Genomic DNA, 25,364 nt, shown 5'->3' on the forward strand with positions numbered 1-25,364 from the left:
TGAAAGGCAAAGGAGAAAGGGAAAGATATACCCATTTGAATGCAGAGTTCCAAAGAATAGCAAGGAGAGATAAGAAAGCCTTCCTCAGTGATCAATGCAAAGAAATAGAGGAAAACAATAGAATGGGAATGACTAGAGATCTCTTCAAGAAAATTAGAGATATCAAGGGAACATTTCATGCAAAAATGGACTCAATAAAGGACAGAAATGCTATGGACCCAACAGAAGCAGAAGATATTAAGAAGTGGCAAGAATACACAGAAGAACTGTACAAACATGTATAATATCATATATGAAATGAATTGCCAGTCCAGGTTCAATGCATGATACTGGATGCCTGACTGAGATGACCCAGAGGGATGGTATGGGGAGGGAGGAGGAAGAGGGGTTCAGCATAGGGAACATGTGTATACCTTTGGAGGATTCATGTTGATGTATGGCAAAACCAATACAATATTGTAAAGTAATTAACCTCCAATTAAAATAATAAATTTATATTTTTTCAAAAAAAGATCTTCACGACCCAGATAATCACAATGGTGTGATCACTCACCTAGAGCCAGATATCCTGGAATGCGAAGTCAAATGGGCCTTAGGAAGCATCACTATGAACAAAACTAGTAGAGGTGATGGAATTCCAGTTGAGCTATTTCAAGTCCTAAAAGATGATGCTGTGAAAGTGCTGCACTCAATATGCCAGCAAATTTGGAAAACTCAGCAGTGGCCACAGGACTGGAAAAGGTCAGTTTTCATTCCAATCCCAAAGAAAGGCAATGCCAAAGAATGCTCAAACTACTGCACAATTGTATTCATTTCACATGCTAGTAAAGCAATGTTCAAAATTCTCCAAGCCAGGCTTCAACAATACATGAACTGTAAACTTCCAGATGTTCAAGCTGGTTTTAGAAAAGGCAGAGGAACCAGAGGTCAAATTGCCAACATCCGCTGGATCGTAGAAAAAGCAAGCGAGTTCCAGAAAAACATCTATTTCTCCTTTATTGACTATGCCAAAGCCTTTGACTGTGTGGATCACAATAAACTATGGAAAATTCTGAAAGAGATGGGAATACCAGACCACCTGACCATACATAAGAAATCTGTATGCAGGTCAGGAAGCAATAGTTAGACCTCGACATGGAACAACAGACTATTTCCAAATAGGAAAAGGAGTATGTCAAGGCTGTATATTGTCACCTTGCTTATTTAACTTCTATGCAGAGTACATCATGAGAAACACTGGACTGGATGAAGCACAAGCTGGAATCAAGATTGCCGGGAGAAATATCAATAACCTCAGATATGCAGATGACACCACCCTTATGACAGAAAGTGAAGAACTAAACAGCCTCTTGATGAAAGGGAAAGACGAGAGTGAAAAAGTTGGCTTAAAGATCAACTTACAGAAAACAAAGATAATGGCATCTGGTCCCATCACTTCATGGCAAATAGATGGGGAAACAGTGGAAACAGTGGCAGACTTTATTTTGGGGGACTCCAAAATCACCGCAGATGGTGACTGCAAACCATGAAATTAAAAGACGCTTACTCTTTGGAAGAAGAGTTATGACCAACCTAGAGAGAATATTAAAGAACAGATATTACTTTGCCAACAAACATCTGTCTAATCAAGGCTATGGTTTTTCCAGTAGTCATGTATGGATGTGAGAGTTGGATGATAAAAAAAGCTGACCGCCAAAGAAATGATGCTTTTGAACTGTGGTGTTGGAGAAGACTCTTGAGAGTCCCTTGGACTGAAAGGAGATCCAACCAGTCCATTCTAAAAAAAATCAGTCCTGAATATTCATTGGAAGGACTGATGTTGAAGCTGGAACTCCAATACTTTGGCCACCTGATGTGAAGAGCTGACTCATTTGAAAAGTCCCTGATGCTGGGAAAGATTGAAGGCAGGGGGAGAAGGGGACGACAGAGGATAAGATGGCTGGATGGCATCACCAACTCAATGAACATGAGTTTGAGTAAACTCCAGGAGTTGATGATGGACAGGAAGGCCTGGCAGGCTTTTGTCCATGGGGTCGCAAAGAGTTGGACATGACTGAGCAACTTAACTGAACTGAACTGAACCCAAGGAGAAAGGTCAAGAATCTCACATCAGTGGATAAGCAGGCGAAAGTGCAGAGGAGGTTCAGATTCCGAATATTCAAGACACATTTCCCCAACGGCCACTTGGCAAGACGCCTTCTCATTTAGCTTCTAGTTTGATGAATCTCATTAATGATTACCGAGTCAAGCTCCAAGGTGGCAAAGCATCTGCAGCTGCTTGCAGGCAAAGCTGTAGAGGGTGAGAGCTTGAAGGGAGAGCAGGTTCTAAATCGAAGTCCTTCCTCAGACACTAAATCGGTAAGTCACTTATCTTGGTGTTGCTGTGAAAGACCTCAAAGGGTCCTTTCTGTGTAACAGTTGTATATTTTTGACAATTTTGTATACCCCAAAGTCTCAGGTTTTCTCATATTGATTAAAAAAAAAAGTGAGTGAAGATATAAAAGCCCCATCTCCTTAAAAACATGGATAGAAGAGAGGTAGAAGCAGGAAGCTGAAGTTTTGTGCCTGATAACCCAAAACTTTGAGAAAATGCCAACTGTGGAAGACCTTTCCAAGAAACAGGTGCTCTAGTGAAATGTTTAAAGGCTGAGATTTGGGAATTCAATTTGGGGGCTTGTGAACAAACATCAGCACTTTCATTTACCAATGGGATGAGCTGGATGAAGAGGGTCAGTAATATCTCCACGTGGTATTGATGTGAACTGCCTGGGTTAGTAGTTAATAACTGTGGTTATCATAATTTCTGTTGTCGCAACAGCTGATGGGACACACAGGAAGAGCTATAGAGTGGTTGTGAAAGAACACTCCAGATAAGAAAGCATTAGCAACCGCATCACCTCTTACATGAAGAGTCATTCCCTCCCACCCCCATTAAGGTTGCACAGGATTTTTCTCCTGGGCAGATTCACAGCAGCAACAGGGCTATTCCCAGTGTCCTAAAGGACTCCAGCCTTTTGTAATCAAGTTCATTGCCTTGGTTTCCCACCCAGATCAATTAGGGTCCAGGACTTTGACACAAGACAGAGCTGGGGCTGACTGTGATCTAAGACAGCATCTAGAGGAATGCTGAGTCAGAACCAGTGAGATGGTGTGAAATTTAACCAAACAAAAATGGTTGGGGATAGAAGAGGCAATGGAATGGTCACCAGGGCCACCAGAAAATGGTAGGTGGGTTGAGAATAGTTGGACGGAGGTGATCAGGGAGAATCCTCAAGGCAGGGATGTAGAAGTTACAAGTTTTTGGTGGTCGTTGTGGCCTCTCAGATGTGTAGACAGGGTGCTATTGCTAAAACACCCCAGAGCCCAGGGGGCTCTGCAGGGAGATAAACCTCAGAATGAGTCTCTGTGAACATGACTTCAAACCAGAAACATCTCACAATGCCATATTTTCTCTGATTCAGGCAACCAGCAGGGTTTTCTCGACCAATAGTGGGAAATAAAGTAGCTGTTAGAAAATATGTGTGAGTGTACATGTGGGTGTAAACACATATATAAATAGAAAACACATATGATATATATGTACTTTCTTTTGCATATCCCTAGGCCTTGGAGGCTAATGGGAGTGAAATTATCCTGGCAACTTCACTGCCAGGGCATCCAGCCAGAAAACTTTCTTGAGGTCACTAAGCTTTCCTGAAATTCAGATACTCCCTTGATGGTCAAATATTCTCGGACCTTTCCCGTATGTGGATCTCTACTTGCTCTCTATGCTTAGCCACCTGTTTAGCTGTGTGAGTGAATGCTTATAAAATCTCCCGGGAGAATTATCTCCATGTATATGGTCACATCTGCTGGGACTGGACACTCTGTTTTCCAAGACAAGGCATGCCTTGTTGTCTGGAATAGGGATAGTAAAAAACTGGAAGTAATCTGACATTCAGAATGTTCCAGTCCAAATAGTCTTAGAGTAGGTGGATGGTAAAATCTCATAACCACAGAGTTACATTGACATCACAGCAGAACATGGAACTAAGAATAAATATCACACATGGGGAAAAGTTGTTAATAAAAACAACATATGCTTGTTAATCATTGCCAGGTTATACAAGATAATGCATCTGGCCACATATTTATTATTTAGTCAAGAATTTCCCAAACAATATTTGTGCTTAAAATCAGGGCAGTTAACCTATGTGTATAAGGCCTATTTTGTAAAATTGAAGTATAGTTGGTTTATAATATTGTTAGTTTCAGGTGTAAAAGGTCTATTTTTTTAAAAAGTCCTGGCAACACCAGGGAATTAGAATGCCTCATGCCAAGATTTGAAGAGATACCTCTCTAAAGAAGATATATGGATAGCAAATGAACACATAGAAAGATGCTCCACCTCATTAGAGAAATAAAAATTAAACCATGATGAGATATTACTACACATCTTTCAGAATGCCTAAAATTAAGAAGTCTGACCACACCAAACTGTTCAGTATGTAGAGAATCTGGAACTCTCTCATACACTGTTAGTGAGGATGTAAAATGGTACAACCACTTTGAAAAGCAATCTATCATTTTCTTAAAAACTTAAACATATATTTTTCATATGACTCAGCCATTCTACTTACAGGTATTTAAGAAAAATGAAAGCACATGTCTAAACAAAGACCTGTGCTTGAATGTTCATGGCAGCTTTATTTTTAATGGCCACAAACTGCAAATAATGCCATTTTTCATCAAAAGGTGAGTGGATAAACAAATTGTGGTATAACCATGCCGTGAAGTATTGCTCAGCAATAAAAAGGAATGAAGTATTAATATGGGCAGCATAGATGAAACTCAAAATAATTATGCTGAGTGAAATAAACTCCAGCAATGATGGAAATAAACCATGTAGCAACCATGTGCAGTCCATTGAATCTGTATAAATCTTTGATGAAGGTGCTGCAGCTGCACTGTTGTTGTTGTCATTGTTATTAACAACAGATGGGAAACTGAAATACACAAATTTGCTCCTGGTAACACTTGACGCATTAGGTAACTCACAAGCCTGGATATGAACTAAGGAATGCCAAGCTCCAAATCTACCACTCTGAAATTGGCACATGGTGAGTACTCCAGAACTTAAATAATAAACAGTTCCAAACCTTACATATACCCATTGTATTGAGCCAAGAGTAGGTGATCCGCTTCTACCCAACCCAGGTGGAATGGCCCAACTTGTTTTTTTGGTAGTCAGTAATATTTAATGAAATTCATCATAGTAGTTTGACAGATAAAGGAACAGAGGCAGATAAAGGAACAGTCTCTATTAATTCATCTGCTATTGCAAAGTTAGGAAGTATCAGAGGTCCTCTGATTCTAGAGCTTGAGATTCTTCCTGAAACAAAGCTGCTTCTGATCACAGGTTAAACAATGTAAATAAATGTTGGACAAGACTCAGCCAGATGTGAATTAGAGTTAGGTTACTTTGGTCTGCCCTACCTTGCCGAAGGGGTAGCTAGATAGGAGAGAGGCTCCTGGTCAGGTGGACTACTTGACTCCAAGTGACTCCCACCAGCTTTTGTTTGCCTGTTGGCCACTTTTTATTTTTATTTAATTTTTTTTGTTGCCCACTTTTAAAGTGTTTTAAAGGAGTCACTTTTCTCATGCCTGATATACTGGATCACACTCCATCACCATGAGAGGTGAAAAACAGACATCAGAAGAGAAGAACACAGTTACCACTATGACAGAATTGAGCCCCACAGCAGGGAAGAACTCTCAAGATATACAAGGGGATGAGAAGCTCAGTCCTAGGAAAGGTAAACTCAGTCTCGACTAGGTGGTTTTAGGATTTTATGGTGGATTTTTACAACGTTGTAATGCAAAGAAATGAATTCGTATCTTTTAAGTTGTATAATTCTTTTTTTGAAATCAAGTATTCAATACTATTATTATACCTTTGCAAAATGAAAGAAATAAATACCACTATTCTAAAAAAGTGTTTTACTTTTGATGATTACCTTCTAATCTTAATCCATATGCATTTACATTCCTGATAATTGCTACTAAATTATCTATACATTGTACATTGCAGTATTGTGTACTCTGCTTGTTACTGCATGTAATATTATAAGCATATTCATTGCTTAATTAGGAAAATTTTAAAAATTACAGAAACCTTAAAAAATCAATAAATGAAAAAATTAATAAGCTTAATTCAACCACTGTGATTTTTTATTGTCTCTCTTTACATGTATATTTTACATAATTCTGTGATGTATATATTATGTTGTATATTTTGGACCACACATGTTTCTGTTTGCCTTATAATCATTATTCTTAAAGGATACATATTATTTTCCCTGTATATCCAATAGAGAAAGTATTTTTTACCTGAAAATTCTTCCTGGGGTTGTATATTTAAGTTGTGTAGCTGCTTTTTTTCTTCCTTACCTATCCCAGTGACTCAGCAGTAAAGAATCCTCCTGCAATGCAGAAGCCGCAGGAGCTGTGGGTTCAGTCCCTGGGTTGGGAAGATTCCTTGGACAAGGGCATAGCAACCCACTCCAATATTCTTGCCTGGAGAATCCCGTGGACAGAGGAGCCTGGTGGGCTATGGTCCATGGAGTCGCAAAGAATCAGACACAACTGAAGCGACTTAGCACATCATATACATAGATTAACTGATAGATGTAGTTACATAGATATAACATTGTATATATTATATATAACATCTGTATGTATGTGCGTGTGTACACACATACACACATATATGTTGTTGTTGTTTAGTCACTAAGTCACGTCTGACTCTTTTGTGACGCCATGGACTGTAGCCCACCAGGCTCCTCTGTCCATGGGATTTCCCAGGTAAGAATACTGGAGGGGGTTGCCATTTTCCTTTCCAATACATGTATATATACATCTCATGATATCCTTTAACATGACACTTGTCTACAGTTGGAATTAGTACTTCCTCAGGCCTTTTCCCTAAGAAAAATACAAATCTGAAGTAATGGTTACAAATATTTCATTTCCATTGGTCCTTATAGAGACCTTAGTTTTTAATCTGAACAAAATGAGGCCACATAGAGAATTCTGAGCAGGAAAGGGTGTGACCAAATTTATGGTATAACTAGAGCACTGCAAATGCTGTAGAATTCTACATACATTTTGAATGTAAAGACAACACTCTGTTCTAGGTAGATGAGATGTAGGCTATGGAAGAAAAATCAAGGATAAATTGTAAAGTATTTGGAAGGATGGTATTTCTGTCAGCTGAGTTGGAAAGCAATTTGGGTGGAGCAGGATTGGGAGGGGAAACATAGGAATTTAGTTTTGGATCTATTAAGTTTGATTTGTTGATTAGTTGATCAGTTGATTCTTAGTGGAGCACAAATGATGTACCTTAAGTAAATTTGACCAAATGCAGTATTTTTGTATTATATACTGACTTTTAAAAATTTAACACATGAGATGTTGCACCAACATTATTTTTCATATATTTACACTAGACACAGGAAACCATTTTTAAGGACACATATTGTGGGAGTTCCCTGGCAGTCCAGAGGTTAAGACTCTGAACTTCTACTGTAGGGGACCTGGGTTTGATCCTTGACCAGGGAACTAAGATTCTGAAAACTGCTCAAGGCAGTCAAAAAGACACAGAGATTTGGGACACATATAGTAGCCTGTGAAGTGAAGTGAAGTGGCTCAGTCGTGTCCAACTCTTTACGACCCCATGAACGGAGTAGCCTGCACCAGGCTACTCCATCCATGTGATTTTCTAGGCAAAAGAACTGGAGTGGGTTGCCATTTCTTTCTCCAGGGAATCTTCCTGACCCAGGGATCAAACCCAGGTCTCCTGCATTGTAGACAGATGCTTTACCATCTGAGCCACTAGGGAAGCCTGTAGTAACCTGTAGGGAACACTTAAACTTAGGAGGGAGTCAGAAGGTATGTCAGATGTTTCTGGTAGGTTATGTACCATGATGACTGAGAATTAACTCATTTAACCCTCACACAATCCTATGAGGCAGCTGCTGCTATTGTTTTACGGGTGCAGAGAGGTCAGCTAAGAGAATAGCTCAGGTGTCTATGCTCTTAACCACTGTGTTGCCTGTAACTTAATATGCAGCAAGCAGCAGACTAAGCCTTTTAAATATACTCTCGAGTGGATCTTTCAGCAATCACATGAGGTGGGTCTTCACTCCACCCATTTGTGAAGCAGTCACCTGGTTTGCTGATAATCCCTTTTTATAGCCTTTGGCCTCTATGATCCCAAAGTACATTGGAGAAATCAGAGGCCACAAGAACTGATAAATTATTAGCTGATCTGATTGACATTGGAAATCATCATCCATTCCTGAAAAAGAATAACTTTACAAAGATATTATTTTTGAACTCCTCATTCTAATTACAGTGTATTCTCCAGTTTCTTCCAAATTCTTCCTCCTTCCCTCCATTCAGTACATTCAGATTAGTACCCACTTAAGAGAGTATAGCCTTGATGGAAAGGCTCTTTTGTAAACCTCAAGGCACTTCTTTTCTTGAAGTTTTGAAGACTACTTGATGATGCATAGTATTATCCTCCTCTCCTACACCTACAAACCCCATAGGGCACTGGGGCTGTGGCAAAGGTATTCTCATGGAATCATCTGGGACAGAATAGGAGCCACCATATACAGGCAGTGCAGTGGATAAGAGTGTAGACGCCTGAGCTATTCTGTTAGCTGACATCTCTGCACCCGTAAAACAATAGCAGTAGCTGCCTCATAGGATTGTTGTGAGGGTTAAATGAGTTAATTCTCAGTCATCATGTTACATAACCTACCAGAGACATCTGACATACCTTCTGACTCCCTCCTAGCTGTAGCCCCTTACGCCTTGGCTTTGAGGTCACCACATTCTTCCTGGTTTTCTCCTATCCCACCTACCCTTCTTTTTCAGTTTCTATTGCCAGTTTCTCCCCATTTATCCAACCTCCAAGTGTTGGAGAACCCTAGAGTCAGTCCTTGGTTATCTTCTCTATTTATTCTCATTTTCTAAATATCATGGCTTCAAGTACTATCTGTAGATTATTAAATCCCAGTGTCATGCCTCAGCCTCTACATCTCTCCGAAACTCTTGAGTTTTATATCCAACAACGTTCTCAGCATCTTCTGAGTGCTTAAAAGGCATTCTTGTCTTAACTGTCCAATAATAAGTTCTTTATCACTCCACTGCCTCAAACCTTTTTCCACAGATCTCTTCCTCAGTGAACAGCCAACTCCATTCTTCCTGCTGTTTAGAATAAGAATCGCTCCAATGCTCCTCCCCCAATCTGTAAACTTGAAACCAAGATTCAGTTACTCACCTACTGGGATCTGTCTGGGATCTTATCATATCTCAGTTCTTCTACAGTTGCCAACCTAGTCCACGCTTCTTCACTTCTCTTCTGGATTGTTGCAATACTTTCTTCCTGGCAATAGCCATCTTTCCTGAAAGTACAAAAACAGATTATTTTAATTTTGTGCTCATTTCTTTTTCTGTTATTTTTTTACTATTTGTTTCATAGTTTGTGGGTGTCAATTTTTTTTCTAATGAGAAAACTTACAGGTTTAATTTCAAAATTTAAGTGAAAGTTTGCCCTCACTAAGACATATGAGAAGAATAATAAATCTACACCAGTGAACAACTTGTTCAGTATTTTAAAATTTACATTATCTATGTATGCTGCTGCTGCTAAGTCACTTCAGTCATGTCTGACTCTGTGCGACCCCGTAGATGGCAGCCCACCAGGCTCCCCCGTCCCTGGGATTCCCCAGGCAAGAACCCTGGAGTGGGTTGCCATTTCCTTCTCCAGTGCATGAAAGTGAAAAGTGAAAGTGAAGTCGCTCAGTCATGTCTGACCCCCAGCAACCCCATGGACTGCAGCCTACCAGGCTCCTCCATCCATGGGATTTTCCAGGCAAGAGTACTGGAGTGGGTTGCCATTGCCTTCTCCATTATCTATGTATATATGTATAAAATTTAGTACTTATAAATTATATAATTTAAATATATGTACATATACATATTTTATTTTTATGTATATATTTTTGATATATATCATATCTTTATATATTTAACTATGAGTAATTTCATCAGCCATAGACTACAATAACCTAAGAATGGGAAAGACAAAATTGCAAGAAGAACAGAATTCCCCAGAACAAGTCAGGGTCTATAAAACTGTGGTATAAAACATCCTTTGACTCAACTCAATGGTTTCCTCCTTTTGTAATCTTTCTTTCCCAAAGCCAATAGAATTGCATCTGAATCATCAGGAGATACCTTTCTGTATTTTAACTTGTGAAAAGTAAATAAAGGTTCGATAAGGAAAGTGCTGATACACTGTCTTAATATTTCTAGCTCTTAGCATTTGTTCCACTCGCTATGGAATAGCCTTCATCGTACATCTCTGCAATTTCATAATAATGGCACAAAATATTATCATGAATATCACCATGGTTGCTATGGTCAACAACACAAGTCATCAGCCCTCATTTAATGGTTCTACTGAGGGGTTGCCTGTTGATTCCTTTGGTGATCCAAATAATTCCCCAAAGAGTCTTCCTGCAAGGGTAAGCAATGAAAGATTCAAGTTATGTTTTTGTTTTTGCTGTTCATTTCAATGTTTATTTTTCTAGAATTTTCAAAAAGTTTATTTATTTTAACTGGAAGCTAATTACTTTACAATATTGTAGTGGGGTTTGCCATACATTGACATGAATCAACCATGGGTGTACATGTGTTCCCCTCCTGAACCCCCTCCCACCTCCCTCCCTATATTTTTCTAGAATTTATATGTTAAAAAGTTTTAATGGAGGAAACTGTGATTTGTAAGTAAGTGAAAAATCTAAAGAAGCTTCTTAAGTTATGAAAGGGCCTTCCTATGCATGGCTTACCAAAGCATTGTCTTTTTCTTTAAGGCCCCTGTGTATGATTGGAACCCTCAAATCCAGGGCATCATCTTTAGTGCTATCAACTATGGCATGATTCTGACACTGGCTCCCAGTGGATACCTGGCTGGAAGAGTAGGAACAAAGCGAGTGGTTGGTGCTGCTCTGCTTGGATCCTCACTTCTTGTTCTTTTCACCCCTCTGGCAGCTGACTTTGGACTAGTTTTCCTCATTGCAACTCGAATACTTCAGGGCATAAGCCTGGTACCCAGATATTTTATAAATATGACTGAATATGAATTTCTCTGTAGGACCATGTATCAACAACTCTATTTTTATTTCAGGGGTTAGGATATGGGGGTCAGTTTGCAATCTGGGAAAGATGGAGTCCTCCACATGAACGAAGTCGACTCTGTGGCATTGCCGTATCAGGTAGAAACATATAACTGAAACGAGTCCACTACAATCCAACATTCTTTCACTGAGTTCTTCGACAGTTTGGCTTTTTTGTTTTTTGACCACTTTTTTTTTTCATTACAAGATTCTTTGTTTTCTGCTTAATGTTGATCAATTATTTATAAATTAGGGGGATGGGTCCTTTGTCTCTGACATGACTTTCAGTTATTTTCCCCAGGCTGTCATATGTGATTTGATATTGCTTATAATGATTTTTGCCATTTTTCAAAAATGTATTTTGATGTAGTCAAATTGATCATTCTTTTATTTTATGGTTTTGAGACTTTGACTCATAGTTGGAAATGTTGCAAAAGCATCCAACCATGGTTTTTATTGACTATGCATGGTTTCATTTTTTTTTATATTTAAATTTCTGACATACTGGGTTGAGTGTAAGGCATGGATCCAACTTAATCTTCTTTCGAATTGCTCTCAGTTGTCCTGAGAACAACTTTCTGATAATGATCTACCTGGACAGTGTGCCGGGAATGAAAACTCCAGAGGAAGAAATTTCAGTTACACTGAGGAGTAATGGAAAATGGAAACAGTATGGCTAACACATTCAGTTCAGTTCAGTCACTCAGTTGTGTCTGACTCTTTGAGACCTTATGAACTACAGCATGCCAGGCTTCCCTGTCCATCACCAATTCCCAGAGCTTGCTCAAACTCATGTCCATCAAGTCAGTGATGCCATCCAACCAGTTTCATCCTCTATTGTCCCCTTCTCCTCCTGCCTTCAGTCTCTCCCAGCATCAGGTCTTTTCAAATGAGTCAGTTCTTCGCAACAGGTGGCCAAAGTATTGGAGTTTCAGCTTCAGCATCAGTCCTTCCAATGAATATTCAGGACTGATTTCCTTTAGGATTGACTGGTTGGATCTCCTTTCAGTCCAAGGGAGTCCTCCAACACCACAGTTCAAAAGCATAAATTCTTTGGTGCTCAGCTTTCTTTATGGTACAACTCTCACATCCATACATGACTACTGGAAAAACCATAACTTTGACTATACAGACCTGTGTCAGCAAAGAAATGTCTCTGCTCTTTAATATGCTAGGTTAGTCATAACTTTTCTTCCAAGGAGCAAGCATCTTTTAATTTCATGGCTGCAGTCACCATCTGCAGTGATTTTAGAGTGCGAGAAAAGAAAGTCTGTCACTGTTTCCACTGTTTCCCCATCTATTTGCCATGAAATGATGGGACCAGATTCCATGATCTTAGTTTTTTGAATGTTGAGTTTAAAGCCAGCTTTTTCACTCTCCTCTTTTACTTTCATCAAGAGGCTGTTTAGTTCTTCTTCACTTTCTGCCATAAGGGTGGTGTCATCTGCATATCTGAAGTTGTTGATATCTTTCCCAGCAATCTTGATTGCAGCTTGTGCTTCATCCAGCCTGGCCTTTCCCATGATGTACTCTGCATATAAGTTAAATAAGCAGGGTGACAATATACAACCTTTGGTGATGGACATCTCTAACACATTGTAGATGGCCAAAGTATGAGTGCTGAGTTAGAGAGCCAAGGACTCTTCAAGTACAGACAACAAGCCATGTACACACACATACACACCCGCCTGACCTTATGCCTTTCAAGAGCCCTTCACAACTCCAGAGGTTTAATCTTTGTCATCAGAGCTCACATCCACTGGTAGGGGAGTGGAGGCTCCAGTTTAGACTAAGGAGATTCACTTTGGTTATCATAGCTGACTAAGTGATGTCCTCAAATATAAATAAGGAATGGTCTTCCTAAATCCAAAAACTTGGAGAAAATCAAGAGAGTGAAAGAGAGAAACCAAACTCAAAAACTGCAATTAATCCAAATGAAAAAGAGATTTTAAATAATGAATAATATCAGAGAGACCCAGGTGGATATGTGTACATGACATTCACTTAAAAAGAATAGTTGTTAATTAAAAATATTACTGCTAGTATTTTTTAATTGAAATGAGAAATCTGAATACCTATATGAGGATAAGGCCATCTTATCAGTGAACTGGACAAATATCGAGATATTGTTCCAGAATACAGTACAAGAAATTCAGGAGTTGGAAAGCATGAAAGAAAATTTTAAAAACTGGAATGAAGGCAGTGACCTTATATAAGTGGCAACTCCTTTTCTTCTCATTTCCTGTTAAATAGGGACAGAGCACCTGGAATAGGTCAGCTGAGTGTCTAGAGGAATCTTGGAAACGTACAAGACTGCAAGTTCTAGAGTCTCCCTTGTCTTTGGCTTTGGGGAATCTTAGCAGCCCCAGGTAGATGGCCTCCAGAACCTGGTTCTGGGAACACAGAACTTATGGTTGTCTGGGAGGCCCAGACTACAAGTCCCTGGAGGAACCCATCATCAGGTGGGGTGAGCTGAACCTACCTGGCTACTTCAGTGATTCTCAGAGAAACTACCATTTCCACTCATGCTAGGGCTCCCTAGTAGGCTACACTAAGGACAGCATCACTCAGCTCTTGAGATTGGAAGAGGACTTTCAGAAAAGTACCTGTCCTTAGCAGAAAGTGAAAGTGAAAGTTCATCACTCAGTTGTGTCCAATTCTTTGGGATCCCACAGACTGTAGCCTGCCTGGCTCCTCTGTCCATGGAATTCTCCAGGCAAGAATACTGGAGTAGGTTGCCATTTCCTTCTCCAGGGGATCTTCCCTACCCAGGGATCGAACCTGGATCTCCTGCATTGCGGACAGATTCTTTACCAACTGAGCCACTGGGGAAGTCCTTAGCAGAAGAGCCCAGCTACTGCTAGCCTCTAGGACAAAATATACTGTATTTTATTTTCTTCTAATGGGCTCACAAAGGTATACCTATAGGTAGGAAGCTTTGTAACCACTTGAGGAGCTCAAGAAATTAATGAAGAAGAGTAAGCAGACTAAACAGATGTGGTAGCTCATATTTGAGGCAGGTCTCATAGGTAATGGAAACACACACACATATACCTTTAATCTAAGGATCATATATCATACAGCAATGAAAATGAATAGCTGAAAGCAACAACATGGATAAGTCTTAGAAACCTAAATGCTGAATAAATAAAGTATATCTATCATGGGGAAATTGCCTCAATGCAGTGGTAGTCCCAGGTACCCAACCAAGCCAGGAGTCATGGAACAGTTAGGCTCACAGACAAAACACAGGTGTTATAACTGCAGTTTGTTAAGCCAATTTAAAACACAGAGTGAGACGTAAGAAGGAAAATGGGGTGAGTTAATACATTTAAGATAGGGTGCAAACAGGTGGAAAGAACAAGAGGGGCCCAGGTCTTGGATTGATGCAGTGACCTGTCCCCCATTATAAATGGCATAAAGGCAGAGAGTTTAGAGAAAAGAATGCAGCTTTGATGGATGCAGTGGTGGAAAAAGGTACTGATTTCCATCTTCATTGATTTGTGTCCTGAAGTCAGGCAGTCTCATTTCAAATGCTGCCTTTCCTTCTTATTAATTGTATGACCTTGGGCTGGTTAATTAACTTTTCCATGTTTCTGTTTCCTCAATTGTAAATTTGGATATTGGTGCTTAAGGAGATTGGAGAAGGCACTGGCTACCCACTCCAGTACTCTTGCCTGGAAAATCCCATTGACGGAGGAGCCTTGTAGGCTGCAGTCCATGGGGTCGCTAAGAGTTGGACACAACTGAGCGACTTCACTTTCACTTTTCACTTTCATGCATTGGAGAAGGAAATGGCATCCCACTCCAGTGTTCTTGCCTGGAGAATCCCAGGGACAGGGAACCTGCACAGAGTCGGACACGACTGACGCGACTTAGCAACAGCACCAGCAGCTTAAGGAGTTAACACAGATAAGATGCTTCAATAAACTGCATGGCCAAATGAGAAGAAAAACATAAGTGATCTTTTTTTTTTTAACTATAGGATCAGGAAAGCCCTTTTAAGCGAATGAGTATCTAGAAGTCATTACAGAGGAACCTCATAGATCTGAACCCCATGAAAACTTACAACTGCTGAATTACAAAACACACCATAAACAAAGTGAAAAGTAGGAGAATAGAATTGCAGCCAGCATGACAGAGAGTCATTTATAACACATAAAGATTCTATAAATTGACGCAAAGTTAAGTGAAAGAAACAAATAAAAAGGTTATGAAGAGACTTTTCACAGAAATAAAAAAATGACAAACATAGGAAAAGTAATTCAACTTCACTATAAAAAGAAAAAAGGTATACTGTTTTATATTCACATTTGGAAAACTATATTATAATTTTGAGAATGTCCAGTGTTATCAAGAGATGAAGAATAAGTATTTGTTGGCAACTTAATTTGGTATGGCCTTTTAGCAGGATATTTCAGTGCTATCTATCAAAATAAAAAATGTATAATCTTTGATTTAGCAAGTCTACTTCTGATAATTTACTGTTTGGAAATAATTATGTTTATGTTCAGAAGTGATAGTTAAGCTTATGTTCAGCAATTACAATGGCTGTAGAATCTAGAGTGACATGGAAATATTTACAAGACTGGTTGCAACTAAAAAATAAATGTCACAGGACAATAGGTACATTATTGTACCTATGTCTGACTTAAAGTTAATTATAGCTCATATACATATATATAAAATTTGACCAGTTGATGTTAATGTTCATATGGGAAATTTTAAAAACCTAATAGTCTAGCTTTAAAAAAGTTGTAAAAGGGAAATGTGCCCACTATATATGTGAATACTCTGTAAAGTCATGTAAATAAAAAAGTGTTGTTAGCATATTAATAGGCAAATGTATCTAACTTGCTGTCTACATATTCCATAAATGCATTTACAAAGCAACATGTGCATATCAATATATATTATATATGTGTACAGAGAAGAAAAGTATGCAATTATATATCATGTAATAAATTGTAGCTCCTGGTTAACATTAGAGAAAAGAGTAGAAATGGGTGGGAGGAGCATTTGGTTCTTTGTGGTAATTTACTTTTACAATAAGCATATATGTTATATGAATTGTGCAATTAAAAATTAAAATAGCATAAAAGGAACCATGGTTGTCATCCACAGTGATACTAGGGAACTGCCAGAAAAATGGGTCTTTAGGAGAACCTATGAACTCAATCAAAATTTGAAGTTCATATATATATTCTACCATGCTCATCTCTTTTTGGTGATAGTGCTCTCTAGTATGTCACCTGTCCTGTAGGCACCTAGGGGGTGGCAGCCCAGCCCCCACGGCCTTATTCTCTCTTTGCAGGACTGCTGCTGGGTACCTGCATCGCCATCCTGCTGGGTGGCATCATCAGTCAAACCCTCGGGTGGCCTTCTGTCTTCTATATATTTGGTAAGCTACTATCTCCCCATGCCCAGGTTTTCGTATCTAGAGTGACTCTTCTGATATCTAACTGTGTGTACTTTTCTGGAAGAAATGAGTCAAGACAGAAAGATCCTAGTAAAACAAAATGTCTTAATATAATAGCTGGGAAGAATGAACCTACACCATCAAAGAATTTGGAAGTCCTCCTGCCTATGATGCTGTTAAACTGCCATGATGCATTTTTTTAAAACCTTTAATTAATTAATTAATTAATTTTGCTGGATCTTCATTGCTGCATGTGGGCTTGCTCTGGTCGTGGTGAGCGGGGACTACTCTCTATCCACTTGCAGTGCATGAACTTCTCACTGCAGTGGCTTCTCGTGGCAGAGCACAGGTTCTAGGGTGCACAGGCTTCAGTAGTTGTGGCACACAAGCTTAGGTGCCCCGTGGCACATGGAATCTTCCCCCAAAAGGGATCAAACCTGAGTCCCCTGCATTGGCAGGTGGATTCCCAACCACTGGACCACCAAAGAAGTCCATCATGATGCATTATTAATGCAGAGTGATTAAAATCTGCTGCCCTAGCAGAAAGTAGGGGACAAACCTGAAAAGCAGTGGTTTGTGACAGACAGAAAAATCAGAGTTGAGGAGATGGAGCCAAGTGACCTGAGAGAGTAAGGCGGGTATAGCCAACAGGAAAGAGTACCTGATAGGAGATGCCTGCACACAGAGAAAACCCTGGTTATCTGCAGAGTCCTCCTTGATACTCTGGGTATATGTGTGAGGACAATATCTGAGGCCTGGGGAGGATGGAAATCACTGGAAAAGATTAAAGAATAGTGTCCCAATACTTATAGAGCATCATGGATAGTGCCCGTTTCCACAAAGCAGACTGAAAGAAAAGTTTAATTCTTGGCTCATTGGGCAGGATACTCATAAATGTCTTTCCCCAGTAGTGAGAAATAATTAGCTTCAGGGAACACACAATTGTGGGTCTCTCTAACAAATGATGATGATAGACCTAACAGGATCAGTGTTTCCATGTAATTAACTGTATCCCAAAACAAAGCTGAAAAATATTTATAGAAATACAAAAATATTTAGCACCCAAAAAAGTATAGTTCATAATGTCTCCATAATGGCTCCAACCATAGGTTACCAGGCATGGACAACAGCAGGAAAACATAATCCATAACAAGGAGAATAATCAATCAAAACCAACCCAGAATTGATACAAATGTTAGAATTAGCACACAAGAATAGTTATTATAGCTATATTATAACATAACTCTATTTGTTCAGGAGTTAAGATAAGCAAAATATATTTTTTAAAAACCCTAAACCAAACTTCTAGAGATAAAACTACATTATAAGGATTGAATTAATGACAGATTATACAACAGAAGAAATGATTAATGAACTTAAAAGTAACAGTAGAAACCATCCAGAATGAACTATAGAGTTAGAGGAGCATCTTTTGTCTAATGAGGTGACTTTTGGTGGCCTCCTGGATAGTGTCAGCATGGAGGCCACCAGAAGGACCAAGCCATGATTAGAGACTTGGAACTTTTAGCCCCACCCTCCATCTTCCTGGGAGGAGAGGGTGCTTCAGATTGTATTAATAATAAGTTATGGCTCAGATGGTAAAGAATCCACCTGCAATGCAGGAGACCTGGGTTTGATCCCTGGGTTGGGAAGATCCCCTGGAGAAGGGCATGACAATCCACTCCATTATTCTGGCCTGGAGAATCCTCATGGGCAGAGGAACCTCGTGGGCCACAATCCATGGAATAGCAAAGAGTCAGACATGACTGAGCAACTAAGCACAGCATTGTATACCCACGTGATTTAGCCTCCTTAAAATCCCTAAGCTATAGGGTTCTGAGAGCTTCCCGGTTGATGAACACACCCACATGCTAGGAGGGTAGAATGAGCTCAACTCCACAGGGTCAGAAGCTTCTACAATCAGGATCCTTCCAGACCTCACCCTATTCATGCCATCCAGCTTTTCATTTATCATGAACCTTTATCATGTCCTTTATAATAAAGTGAAAGTGGTCAAGTTACTCAGTCATGTCCTACTCTTTGTGACCCCATGGACTGTAGCCTACCAGGTTCCTCCATCCATGGGATTTTCCAGGCAAGAATACTGGAGTGGGTTGCCATTACCTTCTCCAGGAGATCTTCCCAACCCAGGAATTGAACCCAGGTCTCCCCCATTTTAGGCAGATGCTTTACCTTCTGAGCCACCAGGGAAGTCCCTTTATAGTAAACCAGTAAACAAAAATGAATATTTCCCTGAGTTTTGTGAGTTATTTCACCAAATTATCAAACTGAGAGAGAGTTGCAGGAACCTCAGAATTTGTAGTAAAGTTAATATGGGGACTCATTAGTTGCAATTAGTGTCTGAAGTAGGGGGCAGTCTATGTGACTGAATCCTCACTCTATAGGGTCTGTGATAATACCAGATACTGTCAGAATTAGGCTAAATTGTAGGACACTAGCTTGGTGTATGAATAAAATTAGAGACTCTCTTAGTGTAAAAAACCAACACAGATAGTATCGGAAGTGTTGTGAGTAGATAAATAGTTTTCCTTTGTTGTTGTTGTTTTTCAATTGCTAAGTCATGTCTGATTCTTTGTGACCCCATGGACTGCAGCACACCAGGTTTCTCTGTCCTTCACTATCTCATGGAGTTTGCTCAAGTTCGTGTCCATTGAGTCAGTGATGCTATCTTATCATCTCATACTCTGCCAATCTCTTCTACTTTTGCTTTCAATCTTTCCTAGCATCAGGGTCTTTTCCAGTGAGTCAGCTGTGCACATCAAGTGGTCAAAGTATTACAACTTCAGTTTTAGCATTAGTCCTTTCAATTAATATTGAAAGTTGGTTTATTTTAGGATTGTCCAGTTTAATCCCCTTGCAGTCCAAGAGACCCTCAAGAGTCTTCTCCAGCACCGCAATTTGAAAGCATCGATTCTTTGGTATACAGCCTTCTTTATGATCCAGCTCTCACATCTGTACCTGACTACTGGAAAAGCTTATAGCTTTTGACTATACAGACCTTTGTGAGCAAAGTGATGTCTCTGCTTTATAATATGCTGTCTAGGTTTGTCATAGCTTTCCTTCCAAGAAGCAAGCATCTTCCAGTTTCATGACTGTAGTCACCATCTGCAGTGATCTCAGAGCCCAAGAAAAAAAAAATCTGTTACTGCTTCTACTTTCACTGAAGTCTTCCTTAGCTAATATTTAAAAAGTTGAGATACCAAGTTTAATGCCATTTCTAGGGTCTGTGATTTTCATGCACACAAATAATCAAGAAATGTAAGGTAATAGGTTCTAGACTTATTAAAAAAGCTGTGATATTCATGTAAATTTTTTGAGAAGTAGAAAGAAGATATTATGAGCAAGAGCTTTTCCCAGGACCCATGCCAGAAAATGTCCCAATTGAAAAGAAATTCACACAGAAGTTTACCAATTTAATCTCTGCTTGCAGGAGGTTTTGGCTGTATCTGCTTTCTTCTCTGGTGTGTTTTGGTTTATGATGACCCTGTCACTCATCCATGGATAAACATTACAGAGAAAGAATATATCATATCCTCCTTGGCCCAACAGGTACACATAAAACTCCAATCTTCTCCAGAGATCTTGTATCAGTATCTGAATTTATCAGAGTGACTACGAACATGTGAGCATGTCTCAGATCTTACTATTCTGATCAGCAAATTTGTTTTCAGGTCAACTCTACTAAGCAGCCTCTTCCTATCAAAGCTATGGTCAGATCGCTACCTCTCTGGTCCATGTGTGTTTGCTGTTTCAGCCATCAGTGGTTAATTAATATAATAATTATATATGCACCAACTTACATTAGCTCTGTGTTCAACATTGATATTAAAAATGTGAGTATATTTCCCTCCAACCATTTTTCCTCTTTGCATGACTCTCAAATTACTCTGTCTTCACAAATCATTCATCTAGAAAAATTTACCTTTAATTACCAGAAATAATTTAACAGTCATGTGAGTAGCTTTTCTGAAGGTATGATGGAAGGGACCACTGATTTTCTTTTTTTTTTTTTTAATTTTTTTTAAATTTTACTTTACAATACTGTATTGCTTTTGCCATACATTGGCTTAGGAAAGTATGATTTCAGAGTTGTCAGTATGCTTATTAGTGATTTATCTGTATAAGGTGTGGTCTCACGGCCTTTGTTATGATGGTTTACTCAGTGTTTTCCCTTCAGAGTGGTTTCCTGTCTGCCCTTCCTTTCATTATTGCCTGGGTCATTTGCCTCCTGGGAAGTTACCTGGCAGATTTCCTTCTGACCAAGAATTTTAGGCTTGTTACAGTGAGGAAAATTGCCACAGTTCTAGGTAAGAACAGGGCCAAAATGTCTGATAATTCACAAGGCATACAACATCCAAAAATGTTTGTCGTTTAACTTGTCTGTTCCTCATTCCTTAGGAAACGTCCCCTCCTCAACATTCCTTTTGATTCTGCCATTCGTTGCCTCCAACTATATCATAGCAGTGAGCCTTCTGACGCTCTCCTGTGGACTAGGCCTGTTATGTCAGCCAGGGGTCTATATCAATGCCTTAGATATTGCTCCAAGGTAGGACTATAATCTCCACTCTCATTTCCATACTTTCTGAAAAAAATTTAGCCTGCAGACTTCTGGAAGCCTCAAACTTTGCAAAATTATAAATCATGGGCAATGATGATTGTGGCCATTTTCAGGTATGTGGAGGGAAAGGCTTTATTGATTTGCCTCAATGCCTTTCATTGAACATATACAGAGCAAGTCTTTTTGACAGAATTGCTATTGATATATGATGTATTCCGGGGCTGAAGCATGCTGCTAAACCAATGTGGATCTAGCCTGAAACATTCCTGTCACCCACAGGCATTCTAGTTTTCTCATGGGAGCTTCAAGGGCGTTTGCACAGATATCTGCTGTCCTGGCACCAACTGTCAGTGGATTTCTTCTCAGTCAGGTAGGGTTTTCTTGTCAGCGTTTCTTAAAATGCTCTACCAAATCTACTCATAATGACAATAGCATAAGAAACGTTTTCACATTTTGGAGAATAAAATTAAATCATGAGTAACTTCGTCATGAAGATCAACAAAGCAAAGGAAAATACAGAACAGTTTCTTTTGTGACCTCATTCTGAAACCAAAGCACTCCCTGGTGATCCACTGGTAATTTCCAGTCTTTGAAATCACACAGTGACTTACATGTCCTATGAGAAGATGATGAATCCATGCATATATGCAACTTGTCATGTCTAATGCAACATTTTGAAATTTTTATTTGCATAACCATACGAAAGCAAAGAGATAATGAAAGCAAATATGTTTAAGTGTCTGATACATGCAGGGAGTATTAGAGGTATTTCATATACAGTAAGGGTGTTCTTTGGAAGAAATGATGCTAAAGCTGAAACTCCAGTACTTTGGCCACCTCATGCGAAGAGTTGACTCCTTGGAAAAGACTCTGATGCTGGGAGGGATTGGGGGCAGGAGGAGAAGGGGACAACAGAGGATGAGATGGCTGGATGGCATCGCTGACTTGATGGACATGAGTTTGAGTGAACTCCGGGAGTTGGTGATGGACAGGGAGGCCTGGCGTGCTGCAATTCATGGGGTCACAAAGAGTCAGACATGACTGAGAAACTGAACTTAACTGAACTGAATCTAATTTATTGATTTTCATACTAATTATGAAAATAAAGTATTAATATCCTCATTTCCTGATGATTAAAATCTGATAGGATATGTCTTTCCACTGAGAGGATGTAGAATCAGAATTCTTCTTAGACCTATCTAGCTTCAAAACCCATAGTTGTCTTCTTGCAAGATTCTTCTTGCACTGGAGAAGAAATTTTATTAGTGTATATATATGTAAATATGTATATAGAGAGTCATGATTCGCACAAAAGAGAAAGTGTTTGGCACTTTGATAAATAATGACAAATGCAATTCTGGAGGTTGAATGTAAAAATCCCTCAGTCCATTTTTTTAAATTAATTAATTTAAATTGGAGGGTAATTACTTTACAATATTGTAGTGGTTTATAAAGAACATTCTGAATCCATTTTTAAATTCTTTCCATCAAATTATTAAGCTGTGTTTAGGAAATGAATTTCTATGTGAAGACCTACTAGTGAACATTGTCTTCTAAACTATTAATGTGAGTTTCATAGGAAAAGGGAATAAAAGGGGTAATACTTACTTTAACTTTTGTTTCCTCAGGACCCTGAATTTGGGTGGAGGAATGTCTTTTACTTGTCATTTGTCATTAACACATTAGGACTGATCTTCTATCTTATCTTTGGAAAAGCAGATGTCCAAGACTGGGCTAAAGAAAGAAAACTTACTCATTTATGAAGGTAAAGAGTAATGATTTCATCTATGGTTAAAACCACAGAGGCACTATTTAAACTTTTTAATTTTTATTTTATGTTGGAGTATTACATTTTTAACTCTATGTTATTTTTCTTTCTTAGTTACCCCACTTTGGATGGAAAGTCATTAGGTACTTTATTTCATAAATGAGAAGCCTTCAGTGGTGGACAAACAGAAAAAATTTTCTTTGCTGTAGCTCTTTTCAAATCTGAGATCATTTCTTTATTTTACTCAGACTTCTTTTTGAGGAAAATACCAGATGAATGAAAATCCAAATAAAATGATAGCCAAGAAAAAAGTTGTCATCTTCACAGAATTAACAATGGATTCAAAGGAGCTGCTGTACGGGACCCAGTATGCTAGATTCATAGATTTTGGATCTCTAAACAGGAAACAGTGTTTTGAAACTCTTAATGCAGGACAATAACCTCACTAACACAATGGTTCCTCCCATTTGCAAAAACAAATACTGATTTATATTTGTTGGGCTCAATATTGTCCATGTGTTCCTTCCTTTGTGTGCTCCACTCCCCTCCATCCTGCTCAGGCCCCAGGAGGCTGACCTGTGTGGTTTGCACCCCACACTTTCTCTCCTGCCTTCTGCTGGATTTTCAGTGGAGGCAAGAGAGTGAGGATAGGAGTATTTATCTCTACTGTTCCTCCCCATGGAGACTGCAGGTGGCTGATCCTTCCTCTGCAGTTCACAGCTCCTAGCAAACAACTCTCTCCATACTTTCTTGTAACATCTCTCTCCCCTTGTCCTTTCCAACCTTTTTTGGCCTTTATGTTGCAAGCCCTGGAATATCTTATGGTTTTCTTCCCACCATCTCAGCCCTATGTAATAGTCTCATTTAATACTGTCCTCAAATTACCCACTATGAGTCTGCAACGTTTATTCTTCTAGGATCCAATGATTTCAGTAAAGTCATCTATAAAGCTCAAAACATGAAATAGATCAGTATTTCTTTAAATTATAATTTGTGGGTGTCAGTAGGTCATAGCATGTTCAGAGGGACCAGAACCACATTCTAGGTTGCTCCCCGTGATGATCTTTACCATGTAGAATAGATTATAGCCATTAAGTTATTTTATATAGAATTGATGTTATAGACACTAGTTCTGGGTGAAAAATTAGGGCAAGGATAAAGAAGGTCACATTTGAATAAACAAGAGCAATTACTGAGATTTTCCATAGTCTAGAATCTAAACCCTTAGAACACTTGAGTAAATTAGACACAGTCCCTATTCAAATGTGGAAGATAGACATAATAATACATGGCAGTGCATTATCTTAGGTACAATAGCAGGGGAACATACAGGTCATTAGAGGAGACATATGAGGGGTTCTAATCCTAAACTGAAGAACAAAGGGAAGATCTTCTGCAAGTAATTCCTGATCTATATGTTAAACGAGGAGGGTTATGGTAAAATTTCCCATGTTGGAAAACAACTTATGCAAAAGCATGAAAGCAAGAAAAAGGATGGATTCTTAAGGGAGTCACTTGCCTACATGGTCAGTTAGTGAAGGACAGAAGATTAAGGTAGGGAGGTGAGTGTGACAGAGCACGGAGGTCTTGTTTGCCATGTTAAAAAGCTTGAAGAGTATCCTAGCATTGATAGTGACATGGGCAGATTTTCTCTCTAGATAGAACATGCTGGCTCAATTCCAGAATCAGGGAGACTAGTCAGTGGTCCACACAGCAGCAGTGAGGACTGACCTAGGGCTAGAAGACCTGGCATGGAAAGAAGAAAGACATGAATAATGTTCAGGAGATAGAACTGAAAGATCATGGCATTGGGTTAGATGGATGCAGGAGAAGAGAGGAGATAGGAGTCCTAACCTCAGATATGGGATAGAGAGTGGTCTGAATAACTAAGCCAGAGAATTCAGGAAGAGTCCTTTTCATGGGGAAGATAATGATTTGAGTTTGAGACATGAATTAGTAGTAAAAGTGGGATAAACAAGCAGGTGTGTGTATATCTTTCCTGGGCTGCCATAACAAAATACCTCAGGCTTGTGGCTTAAACAGTAGTAATTTATTGTCTCAAAATTCTAGAAGTCCAAAAGCAAAATGTCAGCAGAGTTGGTTCCTTCTGAGATTTGTGAGCGAGAATCTGTCCCATGCCTCTCTTCCGGTAGCTCCAGCCATGCTTTGGCGTGTAGATAGCTTTCTCTGTGTGTCTTCGTCTCATCTCCCTTCTCTACACATCTGTTTCTGTGTCAGAATTTCCCAGTTTGGCGAATTCTCTGGTGGCCCAGTGGTTAGGAGTCAGCACTTTCACTGCTCTTGCCGGGGCTTGATCTCTGGTCAGGGAACTAAGAACCCACAAGTCACAGACGCAGCCAAAAAATAAAG

At 39.3% G+C, this 25,364-nt stretch overlaps 2 protein-coding genes across 30 annotated transcripts in view; one reads left to right on the forward strand and one right to left on the reverse strand.

Annotated features, from left to right (window-relative positions):
- TRIM38 (tripartite motif containing 38) overlaps nt 1-25,364 on the reverse strand; it is a 102,364-nt gene that overhangs the window by 61,520 nt on the left and 15,480 nt on the right. The window contains exon 2 of the mRNA XM_069563710.1: nt 9,329-9,452. The gene's annotated coding sequence lies outside the window, so the exon portion shown is untranslated. The remainder of the gene's footprint in view (nt 1-9,328; nt 9,453-25,364) is intronic.
- SLC17A3 (solute carrier family 17 member 3) lies at nt 1,086-23,500 on the forward strand. Of its 29 annotated transcripts, none has more exons than XM_069563657.1 (16): nt 2,259-2,358; nt 4,622-4,734; nt 4,978-5,099; nt 5,616-5,795; nt 10,366-10,577; nt 10,926-11,159; nt 11,240-11,327; nt 16,543-16,629; nt 20,099-20,217; nt 20,340-20,501; nt 20,846-20,975; nt 21,067-21,214; nt 21,506-21,596; nt 22,855-22,991; nt 23,109-23,137; nt 23,243-23,500. In XM_069563657.1, exons 4-14 carry the CDS (start codon nt 5,672-5,674, stop codon nt 22,987-22,989), a joined length of 1,530 nt encoding a protein of 509 aa, XP_069419758.1. In that variant the 5' UTR covers nt 2,259-2,358; nt 4,622-4,734; nt 4,978-5,099; nt 5,616-5,671; the 3' UTR covers nt 22,990-22,991; nt 23,109-23,137; nt 23,243-23,500. The 29 variants fall into 29 exon arrangements, with proteins under 29 accessions (XP_069419762.1, XP_069419754.1, XP_069419757.1 ...); XM_069563660.1 differs by having other exon boundaries at nt 2,277-2,358; nt 5,029-5,099; XM_069563670.1 differs by having other exon boundaries at nt 2,277-2,358; nt 5,029-5,099; nt 10,926-11,048.

This window comes from Ovis canadensis, chromosome 20 (assembly GCF_042477335.2).
Source record: "Ovis canadensis isolate MfBH-ARS-UI-01 breed Bighorn chromosome 20, ARS-UI_OviCan_v2, whole genome shotgun sequence".
Lineage (NCBI taxonomy): Eukaryota > Metazoa > Chordata > Mammalia > Artiodactyla > Bovidae > Ovis > Ovis canadensis.

Bases quoted from the DNA above. Each gene is read 5' to 3' on its own strand.
- SLC17A3 (XM_069563653.1), top strand. From the start codon at position 5,672: ATGAGAGGTGAAAAACAGACATCAGAAGAGAAGAACACAGTTACCACT. The intron at 11,160-11,239 runs GTACCCAGATAT...TTTTTATTTCAG, and splicing joins TACTTCAGGGCATAAGCCTG to GGGTTAGGATATGGGGGTCA. The intron at 16,630-20,098 runs GTAAGCTACTAT...CTCTGCTTGCAG, and splicing joins TTCTGTCTTCTATATATTTG to GAGGTTTTGGCTGTATCTGC.